The sequence below is a fragment of the Camellia sinensis genome, chromosome 7 (genome assembly GCF_055761805.1).
Source record: "Camellia sinensis isolate YWXY chromosome 7, ASM5576180v1, whole genome shotgun sequence".
Taxonomy (NCBI): domain Eukaryota; kingdom Viridiplantae; phylum Streptophyta; class Magnoliopsida; order Ericales; family Theaceae; genus Camellia; species Camellia sinensis.
In genome coordinates this window covers 27,468,360-27,485,762 of record NC_138967.1, presented here as the reverse complement: position 1 = coordinate 27,485,762, position 17,403 = coordinate 27,468,360, and the positions used below count along the sequence as shown (strand labels likewise).

Sequence of the window (17,403 nt, the reverse complement as noted above, 5' to 3'; positions counted from 1 at the left end):
GCTGACATATAATGCAACAAGGTTCCAAATTGCCAAACCCCCAATACCAATCAAAATAAAAGGGAAAAAAATAAAAAGAACACAAACACACACATAATACAATACAATAAATATGTTTTACACAAGAACTAGGGTCTAGAATGTAATTCCAAATACATGCTTCTACAGAAAAAAAAGGTGTAATGGCTGGCATTGCATTTTGTGAAAACATCTAACCTTCTGCCTTTTTTAGAAAATGACCACCAGCCCATAAAAACCCATACACTACACAATTTACTAAACTCAGCCTAACATCCGTTTTTCTCATTAACCAAAAAATACCAATATCTCTGCTACAAGTTTTTGATTCTGAACTACTCCAATTCTTTCATCAAAATTTACTAAACTCAGCCTAACATCCGTTTTTGATTCTGCACAAGAGCATCACATAGTTAAGGAAATAGAATGCTGTTTAGTCCAGTTGTTTCGTCCAATCAGAAGGTTCCCAATGTTTGACAAAACGTGCAACAGCTTGCTTTTGTGTCTCCACTGAATCATGCTTCCTACGACCATACATGTCCTCTTCCGGCAATCGCAGCATCCCCCTTATAACATTGAGTCCAAAGTTGCTTTTGAACTGCTTTTCATCGTCCATAACATGAACAAACCCCTTATTCAATCCGAATTCAACATGGAAGTATGGAAAATCCTTGGGGATTGAACCACGCAACCCCTTTTCACTCGTATCAATGAGCTTCTTTGAATTGTGCTGGCTCCACTCATCTTCAGCTTCATCAATTGCCTGAAGCAAACTCGTTTTAGAAACATGTAAATAGCAAAATAATTAAATATAAAAGAATTGTAAGTTAAATTTCATCAACATTGCTTGAGATCCAAAACAATATTTAGTTTGGTCAGTAGTAGAATCAGGCATATCTTTTTTGTAATCCTTGTTTTTTTTAACACCAATAGCAAGATTTCACAGAGTTTTCCATTGGTGATGACTACTTACTACCCGGCTAAAAAATGTAAGATGATAAAATCAGCCACCACATTTGGTTCAGTATCTAAATGCTCCATACTACAAGCTGACAACTACATTGTAAGAGATATATATATATATATAAAATTCAACATACTGGTAGCAAATATATAAGCTCTATAGTAGACAGCACATGGTATCAAATAATAAGGAGAATGCAATATTGAAACCACAGGCACAATTGGACCAGTGAAAAGCAACAAAATTAAAGTTCTAAATTACAGTAAGAGATCTAACAGAGCTAAGTTGGAGACTTGGCGGCCTTAAAAAGAATGGAAGATCACCCAACCTAGTCAACTTTATGACCTTTCTCATAACATTCAACATTTATAAGTATTCTTTTTGCCAACAAAGGGTCAAAAAGAAGTAAAAGAGTATATTAATAGTTTACATCATACGAATACTTGCCTCAGAAGTCTAATTGAGGGGATTGGGCGATTTTCAGCTAATCTACACATCTTTATGCTGCTCATCAACTTCGCAGCATAAAAAGACACCACTCAAATCAAAGGATACGATTGACAAGCAGTGTGGGGCTTAAAAAAATGGATACTAGAATTTGGTAATACCTAGAACACTGAAATCAGTTTTTCCATGCCAGCAGTCCATGTTCTAAAGTATCAAAGAATATTCAGAAGCTCAAAGTCCATAATCCAAAGAATTTGTGTCATTGCAACAAATAGTATGATGTAAAAAGTAATATACAAAAAAAATTGCATAACATAGTTTTATGTACTTTTTTTAGCACTTGGTTTTCTTCGGAAAAAATGATTTCAATTTTCTTCTTTGCACTCGCTTCACAAGTGCTACTGATTATGCCACTGAGACAACACTGTTGGGTATATGTAGAGAGACTGCCCCAATACAACACACAATGATATTTGAATTAAAATCCAATTGTTTTTATATCATTATATTGACATGGTCCATGGATCCAATTTGAAGTAATCACAAAGATTGAATAGAACAAGCTCTAACAGCTTGTTCTCTCCCACTTGTAAGCTAGTGTTATGTTGAAACTTAAACAGTGTAACACATGAAGGTATTTTCAAGCAACATTGTCCTACTAGCATAAAAAATAATAATAATAAAATAAAAAATAAAATATAAAAAAACGTACAACTAATTAGTAATTCTATTTCAATGTTGAATGGCTAAGTCAAACAACTCAGCAGCTAATTCCAGGGCAGATATATCCTGCTTGTACAGAGGGGACACTTTTTTTATCACAAGGAACTTGATTAAATAAACTCTATGGGATGCCCATTACACTAATGTCATCTCATTCTTTGATTTTTAGAAAATCACAAGGGTTTATTAAAAATGAAACAGAAAGAGGGGGTGGGGAAGGGTAATTGTCAGCCCATTAAAAGGCGACACTTGCAAGAAAAGTGATTCATTATCAATATGCAATCTGAATACTAGCAAATAAAATTGAAAATGAAAGTAGAAAACCAAACCTTTTTAAAATAGAGAGGTGCCTGTTTTGCTATGTCTTGGGGCAAAGGAATGCACTCAACCATACAATGACGCCTTTGCTGCGCCAATCCCATCACAGTTTCAAGGAACACTACATCCTTCCCTTGCTTTGCAAACATCATGATAAGGCATTTCTTGAAGTTGCGAATTTCATCCCACACATTACTGTCAACAGCCCGTGTGGCTGATTCATGCTGTTTACGCATAAAAACAATGATTAGAATAAAAATCATAATGACGAAATTAACAATAAGAACAATGAAGAAAGAGATGGTGACTGGACATCCCATGAGAATGAAATGAGTGATTGAACATAAAGCAACCAATTTGAGTCCAAAACAATAACAAGAGAGGCTGGGACTGGACATCCTATGAGAATGAAATAATTCTATCTATTGCTTCTATGCACAACCTATTTAAGTCCATTTTCTCCCACAAGCAGTTAAACAGTAGTAATTATTAATATTATAATTAATACATGCCTCTATAGAAATTTATGATTCAACTAGCATTCAATGCCTTATCATTATCACTTATGACGTGCAGAAACCTCCTGACCACGAACAGTGGCTGGAACTAAATGCAGACTATTTTCTACAGTGTCATTTAACAAATAGACCTGTTTAAGAAGCATAGATACAAACGCGAGACATAGATACGTACGATGCAAAAGGGACAAAGCTGGCATGACAATTTTTAAAAAATAAGGACACAACAAAGCAGGGACATGTCAACAAAAAAAATAGATATTTATATACACATGAGAATAATAACAATTGCTTTATTTTTACATTAGAAAAGCATTATATTACAACAAAATAATAAGGAATTATTTTCCACATTGTATATATTAGAAGATAAGTGCAAACAAAAAACTTTAATAATCTATTTTAGAAAACATTTTCATAAACAAATTACAAGTGTTAGGCATTAGAATTTTGAGAATTAAAGAGTAGAAAGCAGTGACTAATAGTCATTACATCCACATCTTAATCATTGACTCCCAACTTACTTCTTCAAACTTGCAATGTCTCGTGCATGTGCATAAATCAATGGGCACATGCATCCCTTAGGTGTCCAAAGCATGTCCAGGTCTAAAACAAATAACAAGACACGTTTGGACATGCGTCCAACACGTAACAGGAGCGTCCAATGAGTTATAATGTTTGATATAGACACGGAACCTCCTTGTAAGTGTCCATGATTCTTAATTTTTAACAGCTAACAAGACAGATATCCTAACTTCTAAGTGATGAATTAATGATCATCCATAGCTTCAACGCAATTGCAAGTGGCTTCAGTAACATGAAAAGAGATGACATAATATACTAAGTTAACAAACTAATACTAACCTGCGAGGTTAAAATGCAGCAATGGCCTGGCACAATGGACTGCCAGTGTGGTAAACTGAGGTAGGTGAAATTGGCTATAGCAACCACAAGATGTCTTGGCCTGCTGGGGTTCTCAAAACAGAATTGGCAACGCTCTTGCTGAGTCAAGATTCGCTGGGGAAAATTAGTCTTCTCAGTTAACTTATTATCTTTGGCCCCTTTCTTCCGAGTCTTTCTCCTTGGACCATCATCAAAATCATATTCATCATCTGCCCGACCAGATATACTGTACTGTTTATTTTGTGCTATCTTTTGGGCAAGGTGCATGTCAGCATCATCTTCTTTCTTTCTTTGCTGAATAGATGTGTCACGTGTGCCATATCTGAAAAATTAAATTCAGCATAAATTATTTTCTAATGACAATATAAGAGACAGCATCTTACTCTCAATGGTAACACCTGAACTGACTAAATAATTGTGAGACAAAAAATTACCTTCTTTTGTTTCTCTCATTTTGTGCTTCACTGGATTCATCCACAGTACCTTGCTTCGCTTTAATGTTCTCCACTTCTTTCTGGTAACAACAAATAAAAATACACTTCGAATTAATAATCAAAGAGAAATCCCAATCCTATTGTAACTGGTCCACCAAACACATCACTCCTTATAACATTTAAGTTCAAAAAAAATTGCTCAAATATAATGCAACGAGGTTCCAAGTTGCCAAACCCCCAATACCAATCAAAATGAAAGGAAAAAAAAATTAAAAAAACACAAACACACACACACACACAATACAATACAACAAATATGTTTTACACAAGAACTAGGGTCTAGAATGTAATTTCAAATACATGCTTCTACAGAAACAAAAGGTGCAATGGCTGGCATTGCATTTTGTGAATACCTCTAACCTTTTGCGATTTTTAGAAAATGACCACCAACCCATATAAACCCATACAGTACACAATTTACTAAACTCAGCCTAACATCCGTTTTTCTCATTAACCAAAAAATACCAATATCTCTGTTACAAGTTTTTGTGTGATCAAATTACTAAAAGCTTATTATTTCAAATTATGATTAAGTTATAAGCCTATCCTCGTATCACAATTAAAGCAAGGTTGTTAAACTCAGGATAGTTCATCTGATAGTGATGCTTGCTCCATGATCAAGTAGGAGGCTCAAACTGGGGATAATAATATTCTACAGCCAAAAAGAGAACAACAATACAATGATTGTGAAGATTGGAAAAGGACACTATTTAATAGTTAAGTGCATCATGTCATTAAGTTTTCAAGGAATATAATGAAACCCTAGCCACAACAGTTGGCCTAATTCCAACCTCGAGGTCAGATGCACCTACCGACGCAAAACACATAAAATAGAAAATAAAACCCTTGAGGTTCCATGGGACAACCTCTGGATATCAAAAGCTGCAGTGCTTCAACTGGGAAGAGTTCCTACAATCATATGAAACTACAATTTTACACTAATAAAGCAAAGGATGCAGCTCAATGAGTAAAGCACTCCCATTATGAGTAATGTGTTAATTAACTGTTGTGTACGAGAAAATCAACAATCAAATCCACTTCTTAGTCTTTGCTTCAATTCGAAAATAATTGAGTACAACCTGGAAAACAAGCAAGTTAATAACTTAATATTGACAATCAATCACATGAGTAAACAAACCAACATGCCTATTGCTTCTTATAATTTTTATCAAGTCCGTGTCATATGCCCTAATCTCCCCCAAAAAAAGATTAATAATATACAGATTCCAAAAACATAACAGAAAAAAACAAACACAGAAAACATGCACGCACACACACACACACGCACGCAGACTAGGAAGTAGAAATAGTAAGGAGAAGTGTTTGTCTCACCAAAAGTTTTTCAGCTTCTTCATGCTGTCCTTTCAAACAAAGTTGCAAAGCTTTTGCGGCCAACTGGTTAGCACTCATTCCCCAATTAACAACTGCACTAGATTCACCAGGTTTCTGAGATTCAAATGAAACCATTTCTGACTCCACATTTCTCTCACAATTATATGGAGAACCACCGCGGTCATCGTTCTGCTGACGAATAACTTCGCTCATAAAGTTGCCATCGTTTGCAAACTTATTTAAGCTTGCCATTGCAGTAGAGATAAGATCAGAATCTTTATTAGATGACATGCTTTGACTTTTCCGCTTGCCCCAAGATAAAGAATCATGAAGCTTAGGCACTTTCATCTCTGAATGACGACGATCCCTTAGCCTTTCTCGGCCAATATTCTGATAAAAAATTATAACATGCAAGTTAAAAGGAAGCACATATCTTTACTTTCGTTTCGAGTTCAGAATTAGACAGGAAATTAATATATATATATATATATATTTAAACACAGGAAAACATATTTGCAAAATTCATCCCCAAGATGTAGATCACTATCTTAAATGAAATGATTCACATATTGGCCAACATAAATGGTAAATTTTAACAATACCATTGGCAATAGCTAAGTACCTTTTCAGTAAACTTTTCATTCCGATCATCCACAGTTGTTTGTTGTTCCTCACTTGGCCCCTTCTTTCTTTTTTTTATGGCACGGAGGTGAGCACGCGATGGAGCAGCTGTACAAGATGCCACAGAAACTGCCAGCTGACCTAGGGATCCCCACCGCTCTCCAACAACCTATACAATTTTAGTGCATCACATCAAAATGATAAAGATAGAAGATAAGATACCCTACCTTACATCAAAAAACCACAAGATAATTACCTCCTCAAGGGCCATTCCTTCACGAGCTCCCTGCTCCTGAGCTCGCTTCAATGCTTTCAGTCTCCAACTTGCACCTCCATCTCCAACAACAGCAGAAGACAGAAGTTGGTTCCGTCCAGCCTTTGTCCAGTCAGCTTCTTCCGGATAACCAGTTCCATTATTCTTAAAATATGGATTCAATTCTCTGGGATTTTCTTTCATCTGACAAAAAAAGAAAATATATATATATATATATATGTAAAAACTACTGCCTAAATGCATACATAACAACATGAAGAAAAGAGACAGAGACCAAACATTCATTACTTAGTTTATGTATAAATAATTTACTTTCTCCACAGAAAAAAATACAATAACGATTGAAATTAGTTTTTCCAAGAACTAAAATACTTCAAATTTCTGAAAAATGGGACATAAACCACTGTGAAATAGCAACCTCCCTAACGTATCAATTAAAGTTATTAATCGACAACAATCCAATCCTTTCTCCTTAAACACAGATTGACAATATAACGCCAATGCTGATTACGTCTCATCCGCCAAACTCGGTTCTAGTCCCAAAAAAATAAAAATAAAAATAAAAATGACAAACATTCTAGTCATTGAAATTTTACTAAAACTGCGCTTCTTAGAGAGAAACGTTGTGTAAGAATCGCGTTCCTATTGAGAGAGAATCGCGTTTCTGTTGAGAGAGAAGCGAAGAAAAGAAAAACCTGATCTGGTCTTACGATTAGGGCTGCGAAAGTGGAGCTTCTTCTTCCATGTATATGCTTCGCAGGCTCTTTTATCTTCATCTTCTGCGATTGTTGGAAGCAAAATCCCCTCCTTCTCTCTCTCTCTCTCTCAATCGCTGCCAGTGCCCGACCTCCCTCTTTGTCTCTCTCGACTCTCTTATCTTTTTCTTCGTTAGTGAGTAATAAGAGATTGATGAAAAGTTCTCTCTCAATCGCTGCCAGTGCCAGACCTCCCTCCGTCTCCCTCGACTCTCTCTCTCTCTCTCTCTTATAGTTTTCTTCGTCAGTAGTAATAACAGATTGACGAAAAGTCTAACACTTATATATATATTAATTAGTATATCAATAGATAATATGGTATAATTTTATAAGTTTTAAATATTTATAATTTATATAATAGGTAGGATTAATAATAATGGTATAATACTAGTTTATACATTAACTTGATATATTAATTAGTGCATGTAATCTAGTGGCATAGTCAAAAATTAAAGGAGGCACTTATTAATTACAACATTGAAAATGTTTACAAAAATATTTCACATAAATTTTTACGATTGACTTCAAGAAAGATAAAAAAAAAATAATAATCAACGTGTTTAGTTTGAATTTTTTGAATTAAGTTTTTTTTTCATTTTTTTTAGTGAATATTTTTAAAATTTTAAATATTTTTTTTTACTTTTTTAGATGCATCTTATTTAGATGTATCTAACAAAATAAAATATTTGTGAAAAAATATTTCAAAAATTAATAAACACATAAAAATACGAAAAATATATTATTTTTTGTATTTTTGGTATTTAATGAATTTTTTAAATATTTTTTTTGGAAAAAATATACTTTTTAAGCATTTTCATATTAAGTGTGTCTAAAAATTAAAAAAAATTGCTTAAAATACTAAAAAAATTCAGTAAAAAAATACGAAAAATAAAAAAGTAGAATTTTCTGAAAAGTGTTTTTGGAAAACTCAAATCAAAGAAAGTGAATGTAATTTGTAATTAGTGTATCATGGACAATATTAAAAAAAGTCATGAATATAAAGTTTTAAAATAAATTAGTATACAATGATAAAATAATGTTTTATACAAAATATGCGTAAAAATTCAATATAATAGTCATACCACGTCATCAATGACATGTGATATCATCAACCAATAATAAAGAAACATATGAAGGATTAATCCTATATGTCAAATGTAACTAACAATTTAATAAACTCCATATTTTCATTGAGGTTAATTACGTTTGCATGCCAATAATAATAGATATTATCATTATATTAGAATTTTCGTAGATAATAATATCATAGTCTCTTTATTTTTAATTAAAACAATCATTATTGTTCTTATAATTTTAAAAATATCATTGACATTTTACTCTAAATAATATTTTTATAAATTTTTATTTAAAATATTTTCTTCATGTTTGCCAAAAAAAAAATTCCAAAACCCAGGGGCACGTGACCCCCCCTAGACCCTCATTCCCTCCGCCCCTGCATGTAACACCACCAAACTAATTTATTATCTTGTCTTGTGTTGACTAGTTCAAAAAAAATAATATATATTTACAAACGCTTCCTACCAACGATTCTTGAAATGTTTACGATGCCTTGATTCCGCTCTTGCTTCCACTCCCATTTCATGCAACTAAGGTTTAGACACAATAACATCCACACAAACACAATAATATAGAGTAAAAGAAAAATATTTTTCCGCATCAATCCGATAAAACTAGAGAAAATATTAAGCTTTCGTTTGTGGAAGTGGGTTGGTTTTTTGACTTTTTAGCTTTTTTGGCTATTTTAGTCTGGGCTAAAAAGCTTGGTTTGGGAAGGGCTTTTTGACTTTTTGGCTTTTTTGACTTTTTTTGTGAGAGAAGAGTGTAATGATTATGGGTTGGATGTGATGTTTTGTTTGTTATGGTTAAAATAGCCTATTTTGTTTTTTGTGACTAAAATAGCCAAAAAAGCCCAACCAACTTCTTCCCAAACGGTGCCTAAGGAACTATGGAACTAAAAGTCACATATCATTTTGACCTCACAATCTATATATATGTAAAAACTACTGCCTAAATGCATACATAACAACATGAAGAAAAGAGACAGAGACCAAACATTCATTACTTAGTTTATGTATAAATAATTTACTTTCTCCACAGAAAAAAATACAATAACTATTGAAATTAGTTTTTCCAAGAACTAAAATACTTCAAATTTCTGAAAAATGGGACATAAGCCACTGTGAAATAGCAACCTCCCTAACGTATCAATTAAAGTTATTAATCGACAACAATCCAATCCTTTCTCCTTAAACACAGATTGACAAAATAACGCCAATGCTGATTACGTCTCATCCGCCAAACTCGGTTCTAGTCCCAAAAAAATAAAAAAATAAAATGATAAACATTCTAGTCATTGAAATTTTACTAAAATTGCGCTTCTTAGAGAGAAACGTTGTGTAAGAATCGCGTTTCTATTGAGAGAGAATTGCGTTTCTGTTGAGAGAAAAGCGAAGAAAAGAAAAACTTGATCTGGTCTTACGATTAGGGCTACGAAAGTGGAGCTTCTTCTTCCATGTATTTGCTTCGTAGGCTCTTTTATCTTCATCTTCTTCGATTATTGAAAGCAAAATCCCCTCCTCTTCTCTCTCTATCTATCTCTCTCTCTCTCTCTCTCTCTCTCAATCACTGCTAGTGCCCGACCTCCCTCTGTCTCTCTCGACTCTCTTATCTTTTTCTTCGTTAGTGAGTAATAAGAGATTGATGAAAAGTTCTCTCTCAATCGCTGCCAGTGCCAGACCTCTCTCTCTGTCTCTCTGCACTCTCTCTCTCTCTCTTATATTTTTCTTCGTCAGTAATAACAGATTGATGAAAAGTCTAACACTTAAATTTACGTAATTAATATTATATATATATATATATATATTAATTAATATATTAATAGATAATATGGTACAACTTTATAGGTTTTGAATATTTGTAATTTATATAATAGATAAGGTTAATAATAATGATATAACACTAGTTAATACATTAACTGATATACTAATTAATGCATGTAATCTAGTAGCGTAGCCAAAAAATTAAACGAGGCACTTATTAATTACAACATTGAAAATGTTTACAAAAATATTTCACATAAATTTTTACAATTAACTTCAAGAAAGATAAAAAAAAATAATAATAATCAACGTGTTTAGTTTGAATTTTTTGAATTAAGATTTTTTTTTCATTTTTTTTAGTGAATATTTTTAAAATTTTAAACTTTTTTTTTTACTCTTTTAGATGCATCTTATTTAGATATATCTAACAAAATAAAATATTTGTGAAAAAATATTTCAAAAATTAATAAATACATAAAAATACGAAAATGTATTATTTTTTGTATTTTTTGTATTTTGGTATTTAATGAATTTTTTAAAGATTTTTTTTGTAAAAAAATATACTTTTTAAGTGTATCTATGTTAAGTGTTTCTAAAAAAAATTTTAAAAAAAATGCTTAAAATACTAAAAAAATTCAGTAAAAAAATACGAAAAATAAAAAAGTAGAATTTTCTAAAAGTGTTTTTAAAAAACTCAAACCAAACAAAATGAATGTTATTTGTAATTAGCGTATCATGGACAATATTAAAAAAAGTCATGAATATAAAGTTTTAGAATAAATTAGTATATAATGATATAGTAATTTTTTATACAAAATATGCATAAAAATTCAATATAATAGTCACACCATGTCATTGTTGACATGTTATATCACCAACCAATAGTAAAGAAACATATGAAGGATTACACCTACATGTCAAATGTAACTAACAATTTAATAAATTCTATATTTTCATTGAGGTTAATTATGTTTGCATGTCAATAATGATAGATATTATAGATATTATCATTATATTAGAATTTTCATAGATAATAATATCGTAGTCTCTTTATTTTTAATTAAAACAATCATTATTGTTCTTGTGAAAACCCATTTCAGAATCTACCTAAAATATATAATAGTACAAAAAAAAATTTAGTTTTAAATTAACTCAATTCTATCACTAACAAAGACTTTATTAAGAATAAAAATGTTATGGATGTTCAATAATTATTATTATAAATAAAATTAAATTAAAATAAATAAATAAATAAAAATAAAATAAAATAAAATAAAAATTCGTAGCTGTTTGCATGGTGATATGGGAACCATAAACCATTATCTTTCTTAGGATTTAGGGAAAGCCATAGAATTTGGAGAAAGTGAGCAAAGAAATTAGAGAAAGCCTAATTCTTAGAACTTGGAGAAACGGAATGGTTTTATTAATGAAAAAATGTGTGAGAGAGAGGGAGAGAGAGAGAGCTAGCCACGGACAGAGTCTATATAATGCACCTAGTAGCATGCACAGAAAGTTCATATTTTATGGGTGAAGCATAAACAATATACATCCAAATAGAGGAAATTCTTGTGAAAGAAGAGGAGAAGATTGAGGTTGCATATTTTTCCTACCATTTCATTATTCCATTTCAACCCTACAACTAAGTAAGAAAACTCACTCAACCCTCTCATTTTTTTTTACATAATTGAAATTTTCAGATTGTATACATATGATACATTGTCTAAACTGTGTTGAAAATAATCTGTGTTGAATCTGCCAGCATGTTTGCCTAAATTTTTAGACAATTTTATACTCAAAATTTCGAGATGATTTCTTCTACAAAGTTGTTGATAATGATGTCTAGTTCATCCAGGAATTTTGGTAACAATTTTTGAGCTTCCTACGAATTTATACAAATTTTTAACAAAAATCTGAAATTGTGTTGAAGATAATCTATTTTGAATCTGCCAACATGTTTGCCTGAATTTTTAGATAATTTTATACTCAAAATTTCGAGATAATTTCTTCTAAAAAGTTGTTGATAATGATTTCTAGTTCATCCAGGAATTTTGGTAACAATTTTTGAGCTTTCCACGAATTTATACAAATTTTTAACTTAATCTGAAACTGTGTTGAGAATAATTTGTTTTGAATCTACCAGCATGTTACCCGAATTTTTAGATAATTTTATACTCAAAATTTCGAGATGATTTCTTCTACAAAGTTGTTGATAATGATGTTTAGTTTATCCAAAAAAATTTAGAAACAATTTTTGAGCTTTCTAAGAATTTATACAAATTTTTAACTAAATCTGAAACTGTGTTGAGAATAATCTGTCTTGAATTTGCCAGCATGTTTACCCGAATTTTTAGACAATCTTATACTCAAAATTTCGAGATGATTTCTTCTACAAAGATGTTGATAATGATGTCTAGTTTATCCAGAAATTTTTGACAACAAGTTTTGAGCTTCCTACGAATTTACACAAATGTTTAACTAAATCTGAAACTGTGAGACAGATTTTACTATGTATTTGAAAATTTATTCAAAATCCTACACTAAGCCAAATATGGTAATTTCTAACTAAAAGATTAGACTTGAGAAGTCTAGTTTCATGATAAATTTTTAGATTATGGGTTTGATCTATGAATTAATCTAAATGAATAATGGTATATATAAAGTTAACAATTGACGGTTAATACCAGTTGTTTAGGGTGAGTATTAGTTTTGAAGAGTATACGAAATTAAGGGTTGACGGTCAATACCGGTTGTTCAGGGTGAGCCCTAGTTTTTAGAATTCTCACGTAAATTGTGTTGCGAAACTCTAAGATGGCACGGGACTTATTTGAACCCTTTTCGGTATTCGGTTTTGGAATAAGGGTGGATGTGCAGGTGGCACACAGGGAGGTTACTTACCCCTGGCAGACCGTTTCCTTGGAGCAGACCACGGATGCCACTACTTGGGTATATAACTCCGGACGTGGGCATCCCTAGTAGTTACGGTTGGTAACACTTAAATATTTGACCAAGGGACGGTTTCAAATTAACCGTTGCCATGCTTAGTGGTTAGTAAGTTAAATCTCTTTGGTGAGATTTCGAGTGTCACCTAATTTATTAAAATTACTGAAATTATTCTAATGGTTGTAATTTATCTGTACAATTATATTGTTATCTCATGTTTAGAATCTTATTATTTTTCTCTTAAAAAGAATGGTAGGTTGGTTACGTTTTCTTACTGTGTTGCAAAACTCATGGCATATATTTTGTTGCCCTAGCATTTCATGCCAGATTATGTCGAAGAAGGGCCTGAGGCTGAAATTGGAGTTGCTATCAATATCGAACCTTGGCTGACTTAGAGTCAAGATTTTATCAAAATAAAATCCTGTTATCCCTTGTATTAGGATTTAACTATGTTGCGACGTTGTGTGTGAACTTGTAGTTTTATTTTGTTGTTGGACTTTGACTATGTAAGAACTTAAAAGTTCCTAATCAGTAGTTAAAACTTTATCTAGCAAGTTATCGTTATTTAAATCTTATGACGTTTCAAAAAAAAATTTGGGGCGTCACAGTTCTTATATAGCGACCCCGTTTTTCCCTTGGTTGTTTAACTGTAATCCAGACTCGGTTCTGTGGTTGTGTTGTCGTCTTATTCTCGTTTCTACCCTTTACTCTTAGTGTTTGAGTTTTAGGATGTGTTGGGCATGTTTCGAACAGGTGGATTGAGTTTTGGTCTCTAGTGTTGTTGCCCTAAATTTTGGTGTTACGCTCGAGCGGATCATTCTGCGCTCGAGCGGAGTTTGGTTTTTGGTTGTCCGCTCAAGCGGGTCTTATTAAGCTCGAGCGGGGTTTACACACTTCCAGTATTTCGTGGCCCTGTAATACTTCTGCAGGTGTGTTTTTTACGCTCAAGCGGGTTTCTTGCGCTCGAGCGAGTCGCGCTCGAGCGGTATTGTTGGCGCTCGAGCGGATAGTTCTTTTTCTGAAAAGTTCTAGGAGATGAAAATCTGCGCTCGAGCGGACTGGTTCTTCACGCTCGAGCGGATGTGTTTTGCTTTTGTTTCTTGGCGCTCGAGCGGTCATCCTTACGCTCAAGCGGTACCAGATATTTGTGCTTGACGCTCGAGTGTTGTATTCTCCGCTCGAGCGGGTCGTGCGTATATGAGTTATCCGCTGGGTGATTTTAAATCACTTTTCACTTTTCTTTCTCTCTCCTACTTTTTCAAAAACCCATTTTTGAGAGCTCCTCTCTCTAGAATCTCCCTTCTCTCTAGGGTTTGATCTAGCTAAGGTGTTCTCCTTACCTTTGGTCTTTTTAAAAGTTGGGTTGATCATCAAGGACTATCTTTTGATCCAAAAATATTGAGTTTTGGAGCACGTTGAGTTTCTTCGACTTCTCCGTTGAGTGTCATCTTTTGAGTTAGGGATATCCTACTCTTCCTTATGGATTTTGTCTTTAAATTTTAGCATTTTGATATGTTGGGTGTTGTTGGGTAGATTTGAGAAAGTTTGGGTCTTTTGTGTAATTTTACAAAAGTTGGGGTTTCGTTTGAAATAGACCTATATGCAAGTTTGGTATGAAATAAAATGAGTTGGATGATGGATGGTGGATGAAAATGAAACCTTAGAGTTGTTTTGTTAATTAAGGTAATTTGCCCTAATTGTTTTATTAATTTATATATATAATTGATTAAAGGAAATGAGGAATCGAATTGGAAATGTTGAAATTAGGAAAGTATGGGACTGAAGGGTGTAATTATTTTGGGCTACCGGTGGAGGGTAGTATTGATTGTTGTAGACAATGCATGATGATTAGGCAAACTAAAACTAATCAATCAGGTGTGTCATAGAGTATGACGGTTGATAGAATATATTAACTTTATGTATTGATTGATTGTGTATATGACCAATGTGTTTATATGCATTATGTGTGGACGGTTGATAGAATACATTAACTTTATGCATTAATCGATTATGTATATGATTCTGTGTTTATATGCATTGCTTGTGTATGGGAGGAGATGGGGGATGTACTCCACGGTTTAGGGGATGTACCTCTAAACCGGTTAATGGTTAAGGGAAGATGGGGAATGGACCCAGGGATGCAGCTCATATGCTCGCCCATTGAAGTGTTGATACAGCTCATATGCTTATCTATTGAAGTGTTGATACAGCTCATATGCTTATCTATTGAAGTATTGATATAGCTCATATGTTTATCTGTTGAAGTATTGATATAGCTCATATGCTTATCTGTTGTAGTAGTGATATAGCTCATATGCTTATCTATTGAAAGGTTTGTTTAATTTGATATAGCATTAAAATGTATATCATTATCGTTTGTGAAGTATGGAAGTAGTTTATGTGTTATCGATACGACACCAAAATGTGTATCCACCTTGAATTTTGAAAGCGTTCTAGTGATGAACTATAATCTCATCAAATGTTTTGACCAGAGTACTGAGCCTTGTTTTCAAACTCAAAGTTGAATAAGAAATGGAAAGTGAATTGTAACATAGACTTGACTGTCATGGAACTGTAATAAGATGTAAATGGAAGTGTAAATATTGACCATCTATCAGTTACTAATCTTTTAGGCATTGTTCATAGTCGGTTTAGTATGTTTCTACTGGGCTGTGGCTCACCCTATATGGGAACATCATTTTCAGGTACAGGTAGCATGCCACCTCCAAGGACATAGCTTGGGAGGCTAGAGACGGATAGACTTTTGTTGTCTTATTTCCTTTTGATGTATTGCATGTAAATTCAAGCCAAGGGCTTAATGTGTAATTGAGTTAGTACTTTCTTTTGTAACCAAGTGTTAATTTGGAAAGCTGTAAGCCCGTAGGACATTTGCTTTTGTTGTTAACATGTAATACTTTTGTAATGAAATACACTGATAAGTTGAAGAATGTGGATATTTTATATATAAATGCATGTTTATATTGTTGGGTTTAATGTTATTATTTTGAGGGCGTGACATCTTATAATTTCAAAAATATCATTGACATTTCACTCTAAATAATATTTTTATAAATTTTTATTTAAAATATTTTCTTCATGTTTGCTAAAAAAAAAAATTCCAAAACCCAGGGGCATGTGACCCCCCTAGACCCTCATTCCCTCCGCCCCTGCATGTAACACCACCAAACTAATTTATTATCTTGTCTTGTGTTGACCAGCTCAAAAAAAATAATATATACTTACAAACGCTCCCTACCAACGATTCTTGGAATGCTTACGATGCCTTGATTCCGCTCTTGCTTCTACTCCCGTTTCATGCAACTAAGGTTTAGACACAATAACATCCACACAAGCACAATATATAGTAAAAGAAAAATATTTTTCCGCATCAATCCGATGAAACTAGAGAAAATATTAAGGAACTATGGAACTAAAAGTCACATATCATTTTGACCTCACAATCTACATTTAGCAAGGTAAAAGCATAAAGGTTGTTGTTTCACCCGTGACTAATAATTTTAATTCCAATGGAAACTACAAGTGCCCCTATATTTCACAATATAATCATTACCAAAATATGCTAATTATAAATTTATATTGTCATGGACTGGGCGCATGTCATCCTTCCGAGAAGCTGACTCCACGAGTGGTACTGTGTACCCTGTGCATTATGCCCAAGAATCAACCTAGGAGATGCAATAGGGATCTACCCTACCTACCTTACCACTCACAAACTAATGCGCTTGCAAGGTGCTTAGTATAAAACTCGCATCCCCAATGAGTCGGTACGTGACATGCTACCACCACCAGTCCCTAACGCTCTTGTCAGGGAGACATTACCTTACCTGCCTCTATGCTTGTCCGTTTCCCTACCCATATGAGCCAACAGAAGCTTTATGGCAGTTCTAGGAGCAAATACAAAAGTTCTGCAAGAAAGATGATGAGGTCGTTGCCAGCATTGGTGGGGGAGAATGTCACAAGCTACTAAATTTCCTATGGCAAAAATTCCCTACATGAGAGCTTGGGAGCATAGAGGTCAATAGAAGGATCTAGAACTTCCTAACTCATTCCAACACTTGAGAGAACATGGAGGATTCTAGAACATCCTTGAGTATTCAAGACCCTTGTACATACTAGACTTGTAAATATCTTGTATAGATATTTCTAAAGTATTCTAGAATATTCTTGTAGCTTGTAAGAAAGGCTTTAGAAGAAAGCTTCTCTATGTATTTCCTAGTGGCTTCTAGAGTGTTCTA

General features: G+C 33.2%; 1 protein-coding gene across 5 annotated transcripts in view; it reads right to left on the bottom strand.

Moving 5' to 3' along the window:
- The window catches only part of LOC114299638 (uncharacterized), a 29,183-nt gene extending 18,972 nt beyond the window's left edge, over positions 1 to 10,211 (bottom strand). The window contains exons 1-8 of one of the 5 annotated variants that reach the window (XR_014335104.1): positions 7,308 to 7,573; positions 6,595 to 6,795; positions 6,340 to 6,507; positions 5,718 to 6,107; positions 4,326 to 4,405; positions 3,853 to 4,213; positions 2,482 to 2,694; positions 356 to 781 (exon numbers count right to left, since the gene is read on the bottom strand). Coding sequence is in view for 4 of the 5 variants with exons in the window: in XM_082877618.1 (XP_082733744.1) it covers positions 452 to 781; positions 2,482 to 2,694; positions 3,853 to 4,213; positions 4,326 to 4,405; positions 5,718 to 6,107; positions 6,340 to 6,507; positions 6,595 to 6,795; positions 7,308 to 7,388 (1,824 nt within the window). In the remaining variant the exon portion in view is untranslated. Of the gene's footprint in view, positions 1 to 73; positions 782 to 2,481; positions 2,695 to 3,852; positions 4,214 to 4,325; positions 4,406 to 5,717; positions 6,108 to 6,339; positions 6,508 to 6,594; positions 6,796 to 7,307; positions 7,637 to 9,867 lie in introns of those variants that run through there. The other 4 variants (XM_082877619.1, XM_082877620.1, XM_082877618.1 and 1 more) reach the window with 4 other exon arrangements.
- Positions 10,212 to 17,403: the final 7,192 nt, after the last annotated feature.